This window comes from Mchenga conophoros, linkage group LG7 (genome assembly GCF_057382185.1).
Source record: "Mchenga conophoros isolate Kocher_MC1m ecotype Shallow Benthic linkage group LG7, M_conophoros_male_GT1.1, whole genome shotgun sequence".
Lineage (NCBI taxonomy): Eukaryota > Metazoa > Chordata > Actinopteri > Cichliformes > Cichlidae > Mchenga > Mchenga conophoros.
Genome location: NC_140532.1, coordinates 16,337,009 through 16,353,636, shown reverse-complemented (window position 1 = coordinate 16,353,636; position 16,628 = coordinate 16,337,009). Strand labels below are relative to the sequence as shown.

At 40.5% G+C, this 16,628-nt stretch overlaps 1 protein-coding gene and 1 long non-coding RNA gene across 11 annotated transcripts in view; one reads left to right on the top strand and one right to left on the bottom strand.

Moving 5' to 3' along the window:
* The window catches only part of LOC146569900 (pleckstrin homology domain-containing family A member 5-like), a 94,067-nt gene extending 87,885 nt beyond the window's left edge, over positions 1-6,182 (bottom strand). For all 10 annotated transcript variants that reach the window (XM_085282554.1, XM_085282553.1, XM_085282556.1 and 7 more), the window contains exons 1-3: positions 6,036-6,182; positions 5,838-5,914; positions 3,375-3,432 (exon numbers count right to left, since the gene is read on the bottom strand). In XM_085282554.1, the coding sequence (XP_085138680.1) occupies positions 3,375-3,432; positions 5,838-5,914; positions 6,036-6,127 (227 nt within the window). In that variant the 5' untranslated portion in view covers positions 6,128-6,182. The remainder of the gene's footprint in view (positions 1-3,374; positions 3,433-5,837; positions 5,915-6,035) is intronic.
* LOC146569899 (uncharacterized) lies at positions 5,587-16,513 on the top strand. The gene is made up of 3 exons (XR_014893408.1): positions 5,587-6,234; positions 6,921-7,169; positions 11,784-16,513. It is a non-coding gene; the product is annotated as an uncharacterized LOC146569899 (long non-coding RNA).
* The last annotated feature ends 115 nt before the right edge of the window (positions 16,514-16,628 follow it).

Sequence of the window (16,628 nt, the reverse complement as noted above, 5' to 3'; positions counted from 1 at the left end):
AGCATGTGAATAAGCCAGATCCTTTGGCACAAGGTTTTTTTTTTCCGCTTTCTAGCAAAACAGCCACAGAAATTGATCAATAAACGTGTCTATATTTCACACAAGTGTGTGTTTAGAGCCACTGCTTGAATATAAAAAAAAAGGATCTCCAAACTTGTGATATTTAATACAAAAATGATGACAAAGCAATAATAACCTACTGTAAAACATAAGAACAGCTGTCACTGGGCTAATTGTACTGGAGAGCTTTGAGAGGCTTTTACTGGCAACCTCACACAAAGCCTCAAAATGCCTCAAGGACCGTCCAAGACAGTTATCACATAAAGCTATCAACAAAGCTCTATGTCAAAACATGAGTCACAATGAAATTAACAGGCATGGTTTTACGCAACCTCGTAACGTAAAGCATAAAAACACCTTAAAGATGTCTTGATCGCTGATCTTGTGCCCTAAGTTGACCAAATATTTTTCCAGCATGTGCCACCATCTTTAAAACACTCGCAGTTCTGACGACATGACTCAAATTCTAAAAGCTCTTGCTAAGTTAAAACAACAAAAGAAGCAAAGTCGTTCCCAAGAAACAGGACGGGGTAAATGTTTACTTACTAAAAGAGGACACAGAAGGAAGATGGTGAAAGTGTCGGTCAAATGTTGGTCACATTGCTCCGTGTTACTAGATTTTCATTACTGTTTTAAAAAAGAGGGAATTGCTATTGAAGGTCAACAGAAGGGAGAATCAGTATGCTGAACCCGTTTCTCTGTGTATTTTACTTGCTTCGCTTCAGTTTAGGACAAGCTCAGTTGAATCAGCCATCCGCATATTTTTGTTTACTCTGACCCTGCTGAAGCGCCAGTATGCCAGTATATGAGATAAAAGGCAACGATATCATTTAAAAGGCTTTTACTTTTTCACAGTTTTGATTAAAATTCAACCTACGGCTTAAACCAAATGGGTTTTTTCTCACAAAAATGCAGATGGCCTGCTTTGTGGGGGGGCAGGATGATTAGTTTGTGAGTTGTTTTACAGGCAACATTACCATGTCATTGGACTGTGCCAAAATCACAGTGATCATCTAATGAATGTCTTCCTCAAGTCTGTTTTGCACTGAGAAGCTGAGATAAAATACTGGAATATAAAATTACTGCCTTTCAGTCCGACTGCCTGGCAGCCTGCCACATGAAGCTCCTCAAATTCATGAGGAAGTCAAAGGAGAGAGGATTCGATGAGAATAATAGGGTATAATATCCTATTTTCATATGGCGCGTATGCTATATCCTCAGTCATTCAGAAGCCTTCTTGTACTTTGGCAGAGATGTTCACATACTACGCATCTATACGTGCCGTGCAACGTAATTGCAAGAGAACATGCAAAATAACAACATATTTCCCCCCTCATACCCTTGGATTTGGAGGACAGATGATGAATCAGACCCCAATGAATGACAGCACTTGTGATCTCTTTTGATTAGCCGCATACATCAGGCTACTGGGGGAAGAGAGCAAAATGTGAAATTTACTGTATTTCAAAGACTATGGCCGACTGCTCACGTAATTCATGCAGAACCTGGGCTTCACACGGAGAGGGTCACGAACTGAACAAAGTGTTTTAGTGGACACAGAGGATATATGACATTCTCCCCTGCCCACACAGCCACAAGAAATTAGCATACCTGAGATATGATGTAGGAATAAAAAAATGTCAAAAAAAATCACTGGAAGGAGACTTTGAATGAGAAGCCATTTACGTTTCCTTTAGCGGAGTGGACTGGCATGTAGTATTTCGGAAATATTCTCCAGCATCTATTTAGGGACAAGTGTCATCCTGAAATGTGAGGAGCCGTATAAACCCAAACAGCGAGGATAACTGTCAGAAAAAGAGAACGCATTATACTTTGGCTCAACTCTTCCAAGCAGACTCAGCTTTGAGCAGGTTAAGTCTGAATTAGGGCTGCCACAAACGATTATTTTGATAGTCGACTAGTCACCGATTATTTATGCGATTAGTCGACTAATCAGATCATCATCCACTGGACGTAAAACTACAGCTTATTGCACCAGCAGCATCTACTCTTATATAACTATCATTAGCTTACAGCTTTAAGCTTTTAAGGTGCTAACTAAAAATAAAGACAAGATGATAGTTTATTCAATTCAATTTTAATGAAATTATATGTGCAATATGTTTGCTTGGGCGTTTTTTTTAAATGTGAATTATTTGACCATCTGCCGTTTGACCATCAGTATTGTCTCGGTGGAGTTTAATAAACTCCTTGCTATCGAAAATATAACAGGACACCGGAGTAAATTCTCCAGCATCTCACACTTCTGATGATCAGCTGTCTGACAAACCGATTTACTCAGGAACAACTAAAATACTGGAAAAAAAAAAGCCAAACAACAACATTTTTAATTTATCTAAGTGACTCATATATATTTAACCTGAGTAGCGAAAGAAGGCGGTGGGTTTGAAAACAATTTGCCGGGAGTCCGGTGTTCTCACAGCGCTAGTGACCTAGCCCCCGGCTAGCTATCGAGCTAGTGGGTAACAGACGTCTCCGAAAACGTCGGAGCGCTTTTGAAAATATGTGGTGTCCTGATAAACTGAGCCGATATTTGAGGTTTACACAGCTACATTCTCGCCTGAAAATATGTTAAACGTTTATTTTGTGACCCAGAAAGAATAATAAGAGTAATATTAAAACTAACTAGCTACCGCCATTGTTGGAAACTAAGCTGGGCCGCGCTATGAATTCTGGGACAAAGCTGCTTCTTCTTCTTCTTCGGGGTTTAACGGCAGCTGGTATCCTTGTACATGCAGTGCTGCCATCTTCTGTTTCAGTCCGTTATTACACTCTTAAATCCTGCTACTTATTCCTGGGTCTTTTGGGATCTTACAAAGCTTCAAACGACGCGTCGACTATTAAATCAGTCGTCGACGATTTTGATAGTCGACGTAATCGTGACTAGTCGACAAATCGTGGCAGCCCTAGTCTGAATAAATACAAACAGCTTGCAAGAGGAAAGCAAGCACACTGTGTCCATGTCTGCCTGTTATTTGCACAATGTAGCTGTGTAATCATTAACTTTTGGGATAGGCCACACAAAAAGGGAGTAAAGGTTCCAAATTTACAACCTCTTTATATTGACACATCCACCACAAGGCGTGTTTTCAGGAGCTGCAGACTATTGAGAGGAGCGTTTCATTCCTCTGAGGTGACTTAAGTGGAAATAAATTAATTTATGCTTGTAATCGAGGTACCACGGTGGCGCGCAACGGGGAAGTGTTTTGAATTTAGATGACATGTTTGTATGCAGAGGTCCTAAGGTTGCGATGGGTGTGCGTGTCATGCGGTAAAATAGGCAGGAAACTCACTTGATAAAGCACCGTGCTCCCTCAAACGTATATCCCTCCTCCCATCCGGTGGGTAAGTCTGTGAAAGAAAGAAAGGTGGACAAATATGTGAACAATCATGCAGCCATCAGCCACATTAAAAATCACTGAGAGGTGAAGCAAATAACATTGATCATGTCATTACGATGCTATGTTCTGTTGGGGTTCTGTTGGGCCTCTTGGGTCCTGACATTCATAAAGATGCAGACCGAGCACACACCACCATGAAAAAGACATTTCCTGATGGGACGACTTGTGCTGCCAGACTGCAAATACTTCTCGTGAATGGTCTTTAACCTCTTAAGACCCGAACTCTTCCAAAGCATGCATTTTTAATTTCTCTTTGATATTTGGGCATATTGGCACTCGATGAATGTAAAAAACAAAGAATTACCAGATTTTTTTTAACCTTATTTTTGTTTCTAAGAAAAATGAGAGCCACATATGAGGATATTCGTTTAAAATTTCGATAGAACAGTGGCAGTATAATGTCCTCCTAAGTGGATATCAGGCCCTTGCAGAGTAAAATTGAGTATTTTGGTCTAAATAACACAAAATGTGATGTCCACATATGTAGATGCCAGGTCCTAGGAGGTTAAAGCTCCATGAGTGAGCACCAGAACAAGTCTAGTCCATGAAGCCCCGCTCAGCAATCCACCTGCAGCCAGTGTAGTAGAAGCTGATGCTACACAACACCTCCAGCATGCATGTATGTATGAGTGTTTGTCCCAGAAAGTTAAAGGTGTTTTGGCCAGACATGAAAGACCCACTTACCCAAAACTAGGCAACCACCTTGAAAATTTAGAGTTTCTCAAATTTTCAAGCAAATTTCGAAAGTTCCAGTTTGTTAAAAAGGAGAAATGTTTAAAAATTTGAAAAATATGTTTTGAAAAAAAGCAATAGGAGGCAAAGAATAAATAAATAAAACTGCTATGAAATTAGAATATGAAAATTGGCAGCTCTCCTCCTAACACCCTCCCATCAGACAAATGCAGGCATCTGCTCGTGCTTCACAAAAGCTAAAACTCACTCAAAGCTGAGCTTCACATGGGATTCAAAAACTGCTCTGCTTTGTAAAAGTCCTCTACTTAACCCATCGCACTACTGCATATTTTCTGCACAAACTTTACTTTTTGCCCAAGTACTTCATTACAAGCTAGATTTTCTAGTGCCCTGAACGAGAGCCCAGAAAAAGTGCGAGTTTACTCCCCTCTTCATTCACATGAATTAGTGAGTGACACCAAAAATATGCTGCCTCTGCCAGCTTTATGCATCACCTTTAGGGTTGGAACTAATTATTCCGCCTGTGCTCAATTTGTCACTTAGTTTCTTGATAAATCAGTTCAGTCATCTGGTCAATAAACTGACTGAGAATACATTCAAATTTTGTGGTTTTGCCCCCGGAAACCACAAAAAAATATCTCATTTACTATTACACAACGCTAATAAAAGCATATCATTGCAACTGAAAAGAACAGAGCTATATCATGATATTAGTAATTATTTTTTTAGAATAGCTGCCTGCCTTCTGGGCTTCAGCTCTGTGGTGAAATACTGATGGACATTTTTCAATTTTTGATACTAATAGAATACAATTTTTTAAAGAAAAGAAAATGTATGAACTCACACATTATTAAAAAAAAAAACAACTCATTGGTTGCAGCCATATTCAGATGAAGCAGACACTCTTAACAGGAGAGGGGGTGCTTGAAGTTAAAGAAGAGCTTGCTGCTGCTGTATATAGTTGCATCATAATCTCACTAGAAAAGCGCACTGAGCAGCTAATTGTACCATGTCTCTAAGATAAGTCAAGCTTTTTGTAGGAATATGAATATATATATATATATATATATATATATATATATATATATAAGCTCACTGCAAAAAAAATTAATGATGAAATTCAGCAGAGCTATACTTCAATCTGCTACAGTTTTCCTGCTTACCTGTCACACAGGAGCTTACTGTTAAGTAGGGTCCTGTGTCAAAACACTTAAATGCACTAATCTTACTCCCCTGCACGGTCAACATAATGCGTTGGGTTATTCAAAGCCAAAACAAAAACAAAAAAACGACTTCCTACATTTGTTTACGTGCTTTAGTTGCTATTAGGCTAAAGGTCACCTCTTCACTAGTTCTCGGGCGATATTGGCTAGTGTCCACTCTTCAACTCCACTGACTGACCACCCTGGGGAGAGGCAGCAGCGAAGGAAGTGGCACTAGCTGGGCAGAGGTGGGCACGAGAGGGCTCAATTTTCACAGCACGAGCGACAAAAACCCACTCGTGTGTTAAGAAACACGGCGTGGATATCACAGCCTCTCTCTCTCACACACACGCACAGCGTGGGAAGTGTTCGCTTTTGGGTAACACAACAACAACACACTGCCGGGGCGAACACGAAAGGCGTTCAAGATAAGAGAAAAACTTGACAGTGACATCTTTACCTGGAGTTTTCCTGTGCCCGGTTATAACTGCCTCACCACTTACTGGATGCAGCCAGGTTGTACTCTTGGCTTCTTCGCTGTTGAGAAGGAGAGACAGAGAGAAAGAGCGAGATATGCGTTCAAATCCAGCGGTGACTTTGTTCGAAATAGAAACGAGCAGAATGACTTGAAGCGTTTGCCTTTGGAAGGGATATTTACTTAACGAAGAAGACACGTCCATCCCGAGTAACACCATAACTCCAGGAAGACGGGAGACAAGAAATCCACTCGGGTTGTAGCTCCGCCGCCATGTCTGGCAGTACTGTATGACAATCGCGCGGCTCCGCTCTCCCAGGCAGCGCGTACACGGAAACCTTGGCAACGGCGGGTGGCTGAGAGCAGGGTGTAGAGCAGACAGGTAAAGTCCATTCATTTGTATGGGAGAATAATGGCTGGACAGCCGAGGGTTTTTTTTAACCCAAAATGTATTTTATTTCTTGACTGACACAATAAAAGAGTTATTTTACTTTTAGGTAAGTTTTTGCATCGCTGTGTACATGGCTTTAGTCAAAAAAGTCCTTTTGGATTTATGGTTCTTTATGATTCTCTACGACTTAAATATACAGCCAGGATATTAAACCACATGTCCAATCAGCAAACTCACATGACAGCAACTCGGTGCATTTAGGCATGTAGACATAGTCAGGGCGACCTGCTGAAGTTGAAAACTGAACATCGGTTTCCCAGCAGCCACTTTTTAAGTGGTATGGTTGTTGGTGCCATATGGGCTGGTCTGGGTATTTCAGAAACTCCTGATCGTCTGTGGTTGGGTGGGATTTTCCCCGAAGATCCATCTCTGGTGTTTACAGATAGTGTAAAAACATGTACTCTGCGCAACAATGTCTCTCACAATGTCTCCTCTCACAATGAAGTGAGAGGACACTGCTTTAAAATGAGAGGGTTGTAACTAAATTAGTTGCTGTAACGGTGTAGGATTAGATATTTTCTTAGTACAGGTAGTCACGCTCAAATCATATCAAACTGTTTTTTGATTTGTTTTTTTTTAACATGAAAATGTATTCAGTATACTACATTGGTCTCCAGAGTCAGCAGATCTCAATCCAGTAGAGCAGCTTTGGGATGTGATGGAAGAGATGTGCATCATGGATGCACAGCCAACAAATCTGCAGCAACTGAGTGATGCTATCATATCGATATGGACCAAAATCTCTGAGCAGTGTTTCCAGCACCTTGTTGAATCTATGTCAAGAAGACTTGACATAGATTTCTAGACATAGAAGGCAAAATGGAGTCCAACCCAGTACTAGCAAGGTGTACCTAACAAAGTGTTCGGTGAGTGTATATTTTCTGTTTTGCACCCTTACACTCTTCACATTCTTTATATGTTTTTTTTTCCCTTCTATGTCTCGTCTGTGGGATCTGGTTGCTACATCATAGTACAGATGTCAGTGGTGAATGCAGGCGCCCATCTCACACATTTGTTCCCACCAATAATAACATTACTTCCAGGCATGTTGAATTGGCACCTGATGACTGATTTTAAAATTTTTTCTTCTATATAAAAAAAGACATTTCTATCAGAAACGGGGGCAGAAGAGGTCTAAAATTCACCAGAAGGAAAATAAGTGTCAGTAATTCCTTGGGGAAGACCTCGAGACCTTCTGCTTAATCCACACTCACCCCCCAGTGCTCAAACAAAACCTGTGCCCATGGCTGTCGTTGTAGCTTTTCTACATACAAAGGCACATTAAGCATAAGGGGGGAGATAAACCTGCCACTAGCGCCCCAGGACAAAATTGATCTGCTGGACCTCCAAAAGCCTTTTTTCACTTTAGACATTTTTAATCAAAACTCAAATCCTCTCTCCTCTTCATGTTCAAATAGTGCCCCCGAGTCACATCGGCTAATAGCAGGAACCACTTTGAGGCTCTTATAGTGTTAGATGGTATTGTGCTTTTGTGGTACATATTCCAAAACAAATGATCAATTAAATTAGCTCAAACCAGATGATGCACAGACAGTCTGGAGTTTTCTGAGGAACATCCATTGTCATAGGAAAGTTCCCTTCTTCATGTGCTTGGGGGGCACAGACTGATGGACATACAGAGAAAAATATCCACAGTCTACTACCGCACCCACAGTTTCAACTCTACCATTCGGTTCTTGGCCTCCACCTTTTGTCACTGTGCAGCGAAACTGCAGCATCAGCTTTTCACAGAATACAAAAACATGTTATCCAACACCACTTTGCCAGGCCTGTTGTTGCTTTGTGTTGCATTGTTTTTCTGCACACATGATAGGCCACTGTTTTTGAGCATGTGGTGGTGGTAATGGGTGGTGGACATGTCTGCCAACTGCCAGGTCAACCACTTGGAGAGGAACTCTTAAAGGACAAGGAAGCAGTGAAACACTGAATCCTGGTCAGAAGTCACACACTGAGCTCTTTGTATTCTGTTTACCTGGGGCAGAGTAACACAGTTTTCTGGTAATGTGACGTACAAAGGAACTGCTTGTTTCTTCCCAAGTAAGGGGGCAGTGGTCTAAAAGAAGATGGGAAAATAACAATATTAAAATAAGCTGCGCTTTATTTGCCCTTTTCATGAACTTGATATTGATATGAGAAGTAGTACATGAGCTGTGTTTTAAAATGCACAATCTAGAAAAAGTCCTCCCCCAATCTCTGAAATATAGTTTAAAAATTCCAACTTTTCTTTCTGAAACAGTCAAAATATATATATTTTTTAAGGAAACAAAAGAGACTGTCTTCCCCAGAAAACAACCAGGTACTGTCTGTCATTTTGGCAAGCTGTTATTATGACCTATGCTTACATTATAATGTTAGCCATCTTCTAGGGGGTCTGTGAGTAATACAGGTAATCAACAACTTTGACAGTGTATTTTTGTGTCTAAACCTAACCAAATTACAAGGAAAATCAAAGTAAGCACGCTGAGAGTCGATGCTTTCATTGGAAACAATCACGTTTCAAAGACTCTTTAATTAGTCTTTTTAGACAGAGAAGAGCAAACAACCAGCATAATGATTTAAGTGAAGGACTTGCTGGAAAATGCGGATCTCACCTGCCCTCTTTCAATCCATGATCTTTTTCCAGCATATCTATGTGTAGGATCCATCAGAGTGAAAATGATAAGATTAGAGCCTGACACCTGCTTAAATGTGCTAGCTTACCCGTGAGATCTGAAAGTGAAGTAGTGCCTGAAAGTGGAGCCTTTCACGTCTCAGTTTTCAAGCAGTCATCTTTTGATCTGTTTAGAGAGCCTATAGGCCTGTGTCATGCCATTCATAACTTACAGAAAATGAAAGTACTATTCCCTGTATATCACACAGCACTTGTTTCAGTGAGGTTTACCTTCAGCTATTTTATTTTTTCATATAATCTCAAGTTACAGGGTTGATAAAGAACTTGACAGTATCCCCGCTGTTCTAGTTCCAGTACTGACAGTATTGATATAGCTGAAAGTCCAGCACTGTGGGTCATGTAATTCTTCTTTTGGCAGGGGCAGACATTTCTCAACTGCCATTCACAGTTGCCAGGGTGAACAATGCTCACTGAGCTATAACTTATGGTCCTCACTCAAAGAGCCTAATACCATTAGCCAAAGTGGGAGTCAAATGAGAGCTGGAACTTGGAGAGGTAGCATTTGTGCAGGACGTGCATATGTGTTTTGTGCAAATGTTTCTTAGGAGCATCTACTGAGTTACAGAAAATGAAAATGAATGGGGAAGCAAGCCAAACAGATCTGCAGCCATTAAGTCATTCGTCAGGCAGTGACATCTCTGGGATCCCAAGCCTCTGGTCACATGCAATCCAAGCACACAACTGACTCAGCAGAAACTTCTGCTGAAACATCTTCCTGTAAAGACAACCCTACTTTATATGCTTATTTTGAAGATTAAAGGTCTCCAGCTGAATAACGTAATGCAAGCAGGTATCAGAAAATTCAGTTCAACTAACAAAACATTAATTAATGTAAAGAAGACCTGGTAAAAGTACAATAAAGAATCTTCATAAAGACACGCGGCGTTGTGTCTGGTTAACATTGCGCAACATATTCTTACATAATTGCTCCATGCTCAGCGAGGCGAGGGTTCTCTGCTCAGTGACACAGGCCAGACTTGAGGCATCAGAATGTAATTAATGGTTGCACATTATCAAGCAGCTGTTTGAGGGCTTTGTTCTGGTGCCAGCTCGGCAGTAGCCTCGTGCCTGTCTGTGCTAGGTAAGAGGACCCTCCTCTTTAGACTGGAACCGCTCGGCATCTGTGCAAACCTCTCATTTGTTGGAGTCACAAGGCTGTGTAGATAGAGCTATCTTTAAGCCTGAACACAGCACTTCAACATGGTCACTATCTTTTTTGTTGTTGTTTTGCCTACTGAAGCTTGAAGGGAGTAATATAATAGTAATAATACCCACAAGTAGAGTGTAAAATCAACACATGCCACAATAACTTCCTGCTGCACTGCACTCTTTTACCAAATCACCGATGGAAATGATTCCCAGATGATGTAAATACGCTGTCATACACTTTCAGCACAGCACTTTTTTTTTCGTATTAGCTTGCTCAGCACACAAACCAAAAAGCCATCAGGGTCAGTCAAGTCAGCAGACCAGGTTAATTGGCAACTCTGGAAAAATGGTTTAACGCTTAATTCAGCTGTAGCCGCGCAAATGCACAAGTACCAATATGGATGATTGGAAGGAGTCGCTAGGCTTTGAGAGCTTGTGGAAAAATGACTCTGCTGGACGGTTTTAGTTCTCACAACTCCACTCTGAATCATTAAACACACCTCCCTGAATCACTCTTAGTCACAGCCTGACAAAAACCCAACCCACAAATGACTCTCTGTTCACCAGAGTGACGACTTCACTGGATCTATCGGATTTTTGGGTGCAGTCCAAATATTTTTTTTCTCTCCTACTTTTATGAGACTTCCACTAGTGATATGTGTCATTAAGAATGAATGAGTGGATATGCTATTTTGTAATTAGAGGATGCTGCAAGTGGCCTGACTCGGTTGTAAGTAAATGACTGTGAAGAGGGAGGGTGTTATCTGTGTTTTTTCCCAGATGTACTGTTTTTATTTTTGCTATGTAAAGTGAAACAGAAATGTTTTACTATTTTGCTTTAGGAACCCCAAGCAGCGAGACTAACGGTGGAACCAGGCACACTTCATTCATCTGTGAAAGATGGTCCAGAACTCAACCTCTCAACACTCATGTGTCTTTCAATATCTAATTCAACAAAGTCATCATACTCTTACCTACATGTCGCTCTTACCCCTTACTGGTTTAGACAAGGACCTCTGTGTTTAGATAATGAAATTAGCCGGCCTCCCTGAGGCTCTCCCTGCTTCATAAACTGCTTTATTAATTGCTATCTGCATTTGGTAAGTGCTACAAAAGGCTACTGTAAGTATATCCGCTCGTAACCGGAGCGGATTCTATATTGATTGCAGATGGTGTCATTACTCAAAAAACCCAGCTGTGTAATTTAAGTAATGGAGCAGATTATTAATTAAGATGAAGGGCTACTTAACATTGATCAGGGATCCAAGCTCCACTTTGCTGTAATGCATAAATAACCTGACATGGGTGCGATTCCCCAACACACAGCGCTCGTTAAAGCTCATCGCATGTGCTGATATCACAGATTCTGATACGCAGTACCTCCTGGTTTCATCTTCATGAGTGCAAGGCCTGCGCCTTCACCCTGCAGTGCATTTATAGCTTAAGTAGCAGGATATAGAGGAGTTCGTGGAGAACTACTTGAGGCCAAGTGCTGGTATAATGCAAAAGTGCTCTTTCAAAGGCGTGATTATCTTGGCGTGGCGGGAATGGAAGAGGCAGCATTCCGCTGCATGCACGTTAAATAAGGTGACGTGCCAGATGAGAATTTGTATTTATTTATTTATTGTTTTTAACACAGAAGCTGATGACATGTACTGTACAACACTGCAACCGCAACATCTGTTGGGCTTTGCAACATTCAGGAAATCTCAGCATGCAGTCCTTCCCTGATGGCACACATATCCTGTGTTTGATGGGAAAGCAGAGCAGTGTGACAAACAGGTCATGAGCATCTTCTCGGGGCAGCCAGGGTCATGTGAGCGACAGCGAGAAAGGCTCAAGGCTCGGAATAACTCTTTAAGGCGGAAGGCAGGAACTCCTCAAGGACAACACTGATGCTGGACTTTGTAAACTTGCTTTCTATTTTTTTGTTGTTATTATGCCGTGCAATTCAAGGATTTGAGAGGATCTGTATTAATTCATATTTACTAATGAAACGAAACGCTTAGTTATTTGCACGCCAAAGTACAGATCCTTTTTCCAAGAAGAAAAAGAGCATGTATTTAAAAAAGGGAGCACAAAAGTAGTTTTTAATGATGAATTAAACTGACTCTTATGCCTAACAGACCACTGGCTTTGCAAAAGCACAATAGTACTTCCATCCATCCATCTATTTTCTTCCGCTTATCCAATTCAGAGTCGGGGAAGACCTGGAGCCTTTCCCAGCTGTCATATGGCGAGAGGTGATGTACAGCCTGTACATGTTTTTGTACCAGGTTTTCTAAGCAGGGCTAACACAGAGTGACAGACAGCCATTCGTACTATTTGGACTGTGGGAGGAAGCTGCAGTGCTTGAAAAAACCCACACAGACATGAGGAAAACATGCAAACTCCACACAGAAAGGCCACAGATTCAAACGCAGGGTCTTTTGGCTGTGCTAACTGTACAACTGAATTCTGACCCCTCCAAAGTACTTAAGTTAAAACCAAAATCTCAATTAGATATTCTGTAAAGGAAAGAAAACATGTGACCTAGTCTTTGACATCACAGTGCACATATTTATGTATGAACATCTGCTCTTCTCTGGGGCTATTTTTGGCCTGAAGTTTTTAAAATTCAAGGTCATGGAATAACTGATATAGTCACACAAGCTTCCTCATAATGAAAATACTGTAATGGCTTCATCTGGTTCCCTATTTTGTTTTAAATGAGAAGTTATTCAAATGCATCTCTTTTCCTTTTAGGGGAATTTCTTCATTTGTTTTTTTTACTCTTTACTCCTACGAGTCGGACACAGGAAGTTGTTGCAAAATCTTGGATTTCAACAGAAAAATGGTCACTCCTTTCATCCGCAGAGTTCCTCGTGAATGCCTCTACGTGCTTAATCACGCTCTTCACTGTACAGTTTAAAAAGAGAACGACTGACTTAAATCTACTTGAGCGAAGTCGTAACTGTCACCGAGGTGCTTGATTTTTCACAACCCCGCCGACTCCACTGATACAGGGAGAGATCTGAGCGCGAGCTGCGCTGCTGTATTTATTTGTTTATATAATGATGCCACACTCTGTAGTAACTTTCTCAGATGGATCTGTCAATGATTGATGAAGTATGCAGTCAGAAGTCACACAGCTTTATAGCAGACATCATATTATGCTGATAGGCTGCAGAAGAATTTAATGTTCTGCCACAAATAGGCTCTCTGTAGAGACCTTATAAGGTTTACAGGGTGCTCATACAACCAAAGAAAAACAGGGGTTTTCTGTTATTCTGCATTTGAAGACACTGGTGAAACTCCTACACAATGTTTTAATTTGTTCTATATGTGTCAAACGCAAGAATTTACATTTACTGTCATTTGCAGCTACAGTTTTATCCAAACAGATGCATGGTTTTATTTTTAGAAACCAAGTTAATGAAATTGTTTTAAGAATATCCTAAAATCTAAAAGTTTTTTGAGTGTCTCGTCTGCCTTTGTTTCCTGGTGCACAAGATATCTCGTAGTTCATTTCTCCATATGTGGCAGATTGCTGAGTCACCCTTCTGCTCTGCACCTGTTCAGGTGTAGTGATTTTAATGCTCTCTTTGGAGTGCTGAATGCAAGGCTCCCGGTTACAGCTGGCATTGTCAAAGTGCTCGTAGTTGAGCTATGTGGCAAGATGGCCGGTGTCAGCAACAGTAAAAGAGCTGGGACAGTAAATTGACTCTGAACTGATGAGTGGGAGTGTTGGGTTGTGGGAAATCTGAGCTCATTCCCTCCCTTTTCAAGGCCCAGTAAATATAAGGGTAGTACGTCAACATTTCCTGCACATCTCACAGAGATGTAAAGGGGTGTTTACGCTCACTCACCCGAAGGACAAGATGTTGAAAATACAAAAGAGCTTTTTAATGAAATTCCCCACAAAATATCAAACAGCTTTTATAGCTTTTCATAAGATTCTTCAAAATCGTAAGATTAGATCAGAGTGCCAAAGAGAGCGTCTGTATGAAAATCTAAATTTGTCAGTCTGTTGGAGAGGCATTAGGACGCAGCTGAGCGCTGTGGAGAGGTTGTGTCTGGGCCACTAAACAAGTCCCGTGTGCTAAGCAACACTGGGTAAGGGCCATCTGTCTCCAGTACCAGAACGTTCAGGCAAAGCAGGCGGGGAAAGAAAAAGAGTTTCATGTCGCAGCTCCCCTGATCAATGGCTATTGATTCTTCACTTATCTCAAATACAGCCTAGCTGATGAGATGTCACACTTCTGACCTCCTGCAGGGAGAGGGGAATGAGGGATGCTAGCTGGGTAGGCATGGTGTTGTGTTACAGATATACTCCATTCACATATACAAAAGGGGAAAATTTTACTTGCATACCTGTAATGTTAAGGAAACAAACATGCAGGCATAATTACACTGAAATTGTATATTCATGCAATGGAAGGCTGCAATTATCCACCCAGTGAACCATCAACTTTTACAGGTTTGATGTGACAAACCTTGCATGGACAGTTACGCTCCTATCCTCTTTACTGTCCATCTTTTAACCTCATCCCACTGTGGCTCTCACTCTCTTGATGCAGACAGACAATTAATAAGTGCTTTGTTGGCCGAATGGATCACATTCACCACAACTGCTGCGCTCAGCAGACAGCTCAAATAAATAAAGAGCAAGCAACCCCTCTAAACTGACAGTCACAAAGATAGATGGATTGCAAAGTCACAATGACCTTTGACAATATCCTATTTTTAAAGCCTTTTTGGGATCTCACATCTAGAGAAAAAGAAGGGGAAAACTAGCTAGAATAGCAGTAACAGTGGCAAGATAATCAACACTTTTCCAAGTCGTAATAAAACAGCAGAAACTCCACAAAAAGCTAGCTCAAGAGCATGCAAATGCTCCATAGCTTACAGATCAAAGAGCTCAATGACAGGAGATTTTACAGAGCATAGGAAGATGATGGTTTGGTACCACAGAAAAATCCCCCACTGTGACTTTGTGCACTGAATGTTAAACACTGGCCAATTTTTCACCTTTTCTATTTACTGTCGCACATTTTTATGTGCAATATTTCATAACTCCTTTGAGTTTCCAATAAATCCTCACTATATTGAGATTTGAATGTGTTGAAAAGCACAATTCAAAGTATTCTTAAGTGCGACAATAAAGAAATATGCGTTTGAATTTCCTTTTGCAGACATGTGTTGGCTATCACTGTCTTTGACTCTGTGCAGATATGTGATGTATTCACTGTGCCTTGACATCTCGAGTAATTGTGTTTAGACAATTATATAGCATACTGCTTGTGAAAGAGAGATTTCATTACACAGACTTTTCTCCAGTATTTCAATATTTTATAAATGTGACACGTTTGTGGGTATACCCTTAAAACAGGTTGTTGTTCATGACCCCAATCTAAATGGTATTGTATGAAACATGTCATTGGAGCCTTAAGATTAAAACAGCATTGATAAACAACAGTTTTGCTTTAATTAGGTAAAAGTAGAAATGCTAGAGAGAAAAATATGTTGTTACAAGTGAAAGTCCTAGATTCAGAATTCTACATGGGTCAGTATTAACATCAAAATATACTCAAAGCATCTAAAGTAAAAGTATTCATTATACAGTGAGGGGGGTCAGGGAGGAGACAGGAGCCTATCCCCTCCCACTGTCATAGTACAAGAAGTTTTATTATCACTGATTAATTATGAATTAGTTTTATCTCTCACTTTAATGTTGAAGCTGGTAATAATTTGACATGATTTGTTTACTACAGAGCACCTCAATCTGTAATAATGTAGCACAATTTACTGGTAGCTGTATTATATTAATCAGAAATTTAAAATAAATGTAGTGCCTCTTGACCCAATCCCACTCCCTTGACATGTCCCTGACATCAAGAAGAATAAGCCAATGTAACATTTATGGAGCTTAGAGACAGGCAGATTTTCTAGTGATGTTAACAATTTGGCTTGTGGAGTACAACCATGTGGTCGAAATAATCACTTTCAGGCAAAAAAAAAAAATACATGAGAGGTGAGCACAAATAGCCTTGAGGGTTTCAGGCGTAATTCTCCATCAGTCAGATCTTTGCTGCACGTCATATCTGCTCTCTCCCCACAGCTCATATTTGATAAATGGATAAAATACTGAAGAAATACAAATGAATAGATGAAAATTCATCTAATGATTTCTAATCATTTCACTAAGGGAAATATCTACATAAATATACAGATATGTATTTACTCTGAATAAAATCTTTAACATAACATTTAGAATTTTGGTTTAAGTTATCCACAGGTTGCTCCTCCTGGATTCATGATGTGTAATGTCAACTGTAGCTGGCCTCTGGTGATGAGAGAAATAGAAACTGAACTGCTCAGCTGTTACTCGGTGAGACTGCTCAAATAAATTATTTATTTGAAATGACAGAGTGTGATTCTCTTCTTCGTCTGACCCCGTTTAACCATTATCTGCCTTCTTTGTGGGCAATTTCAAAGGAAATAA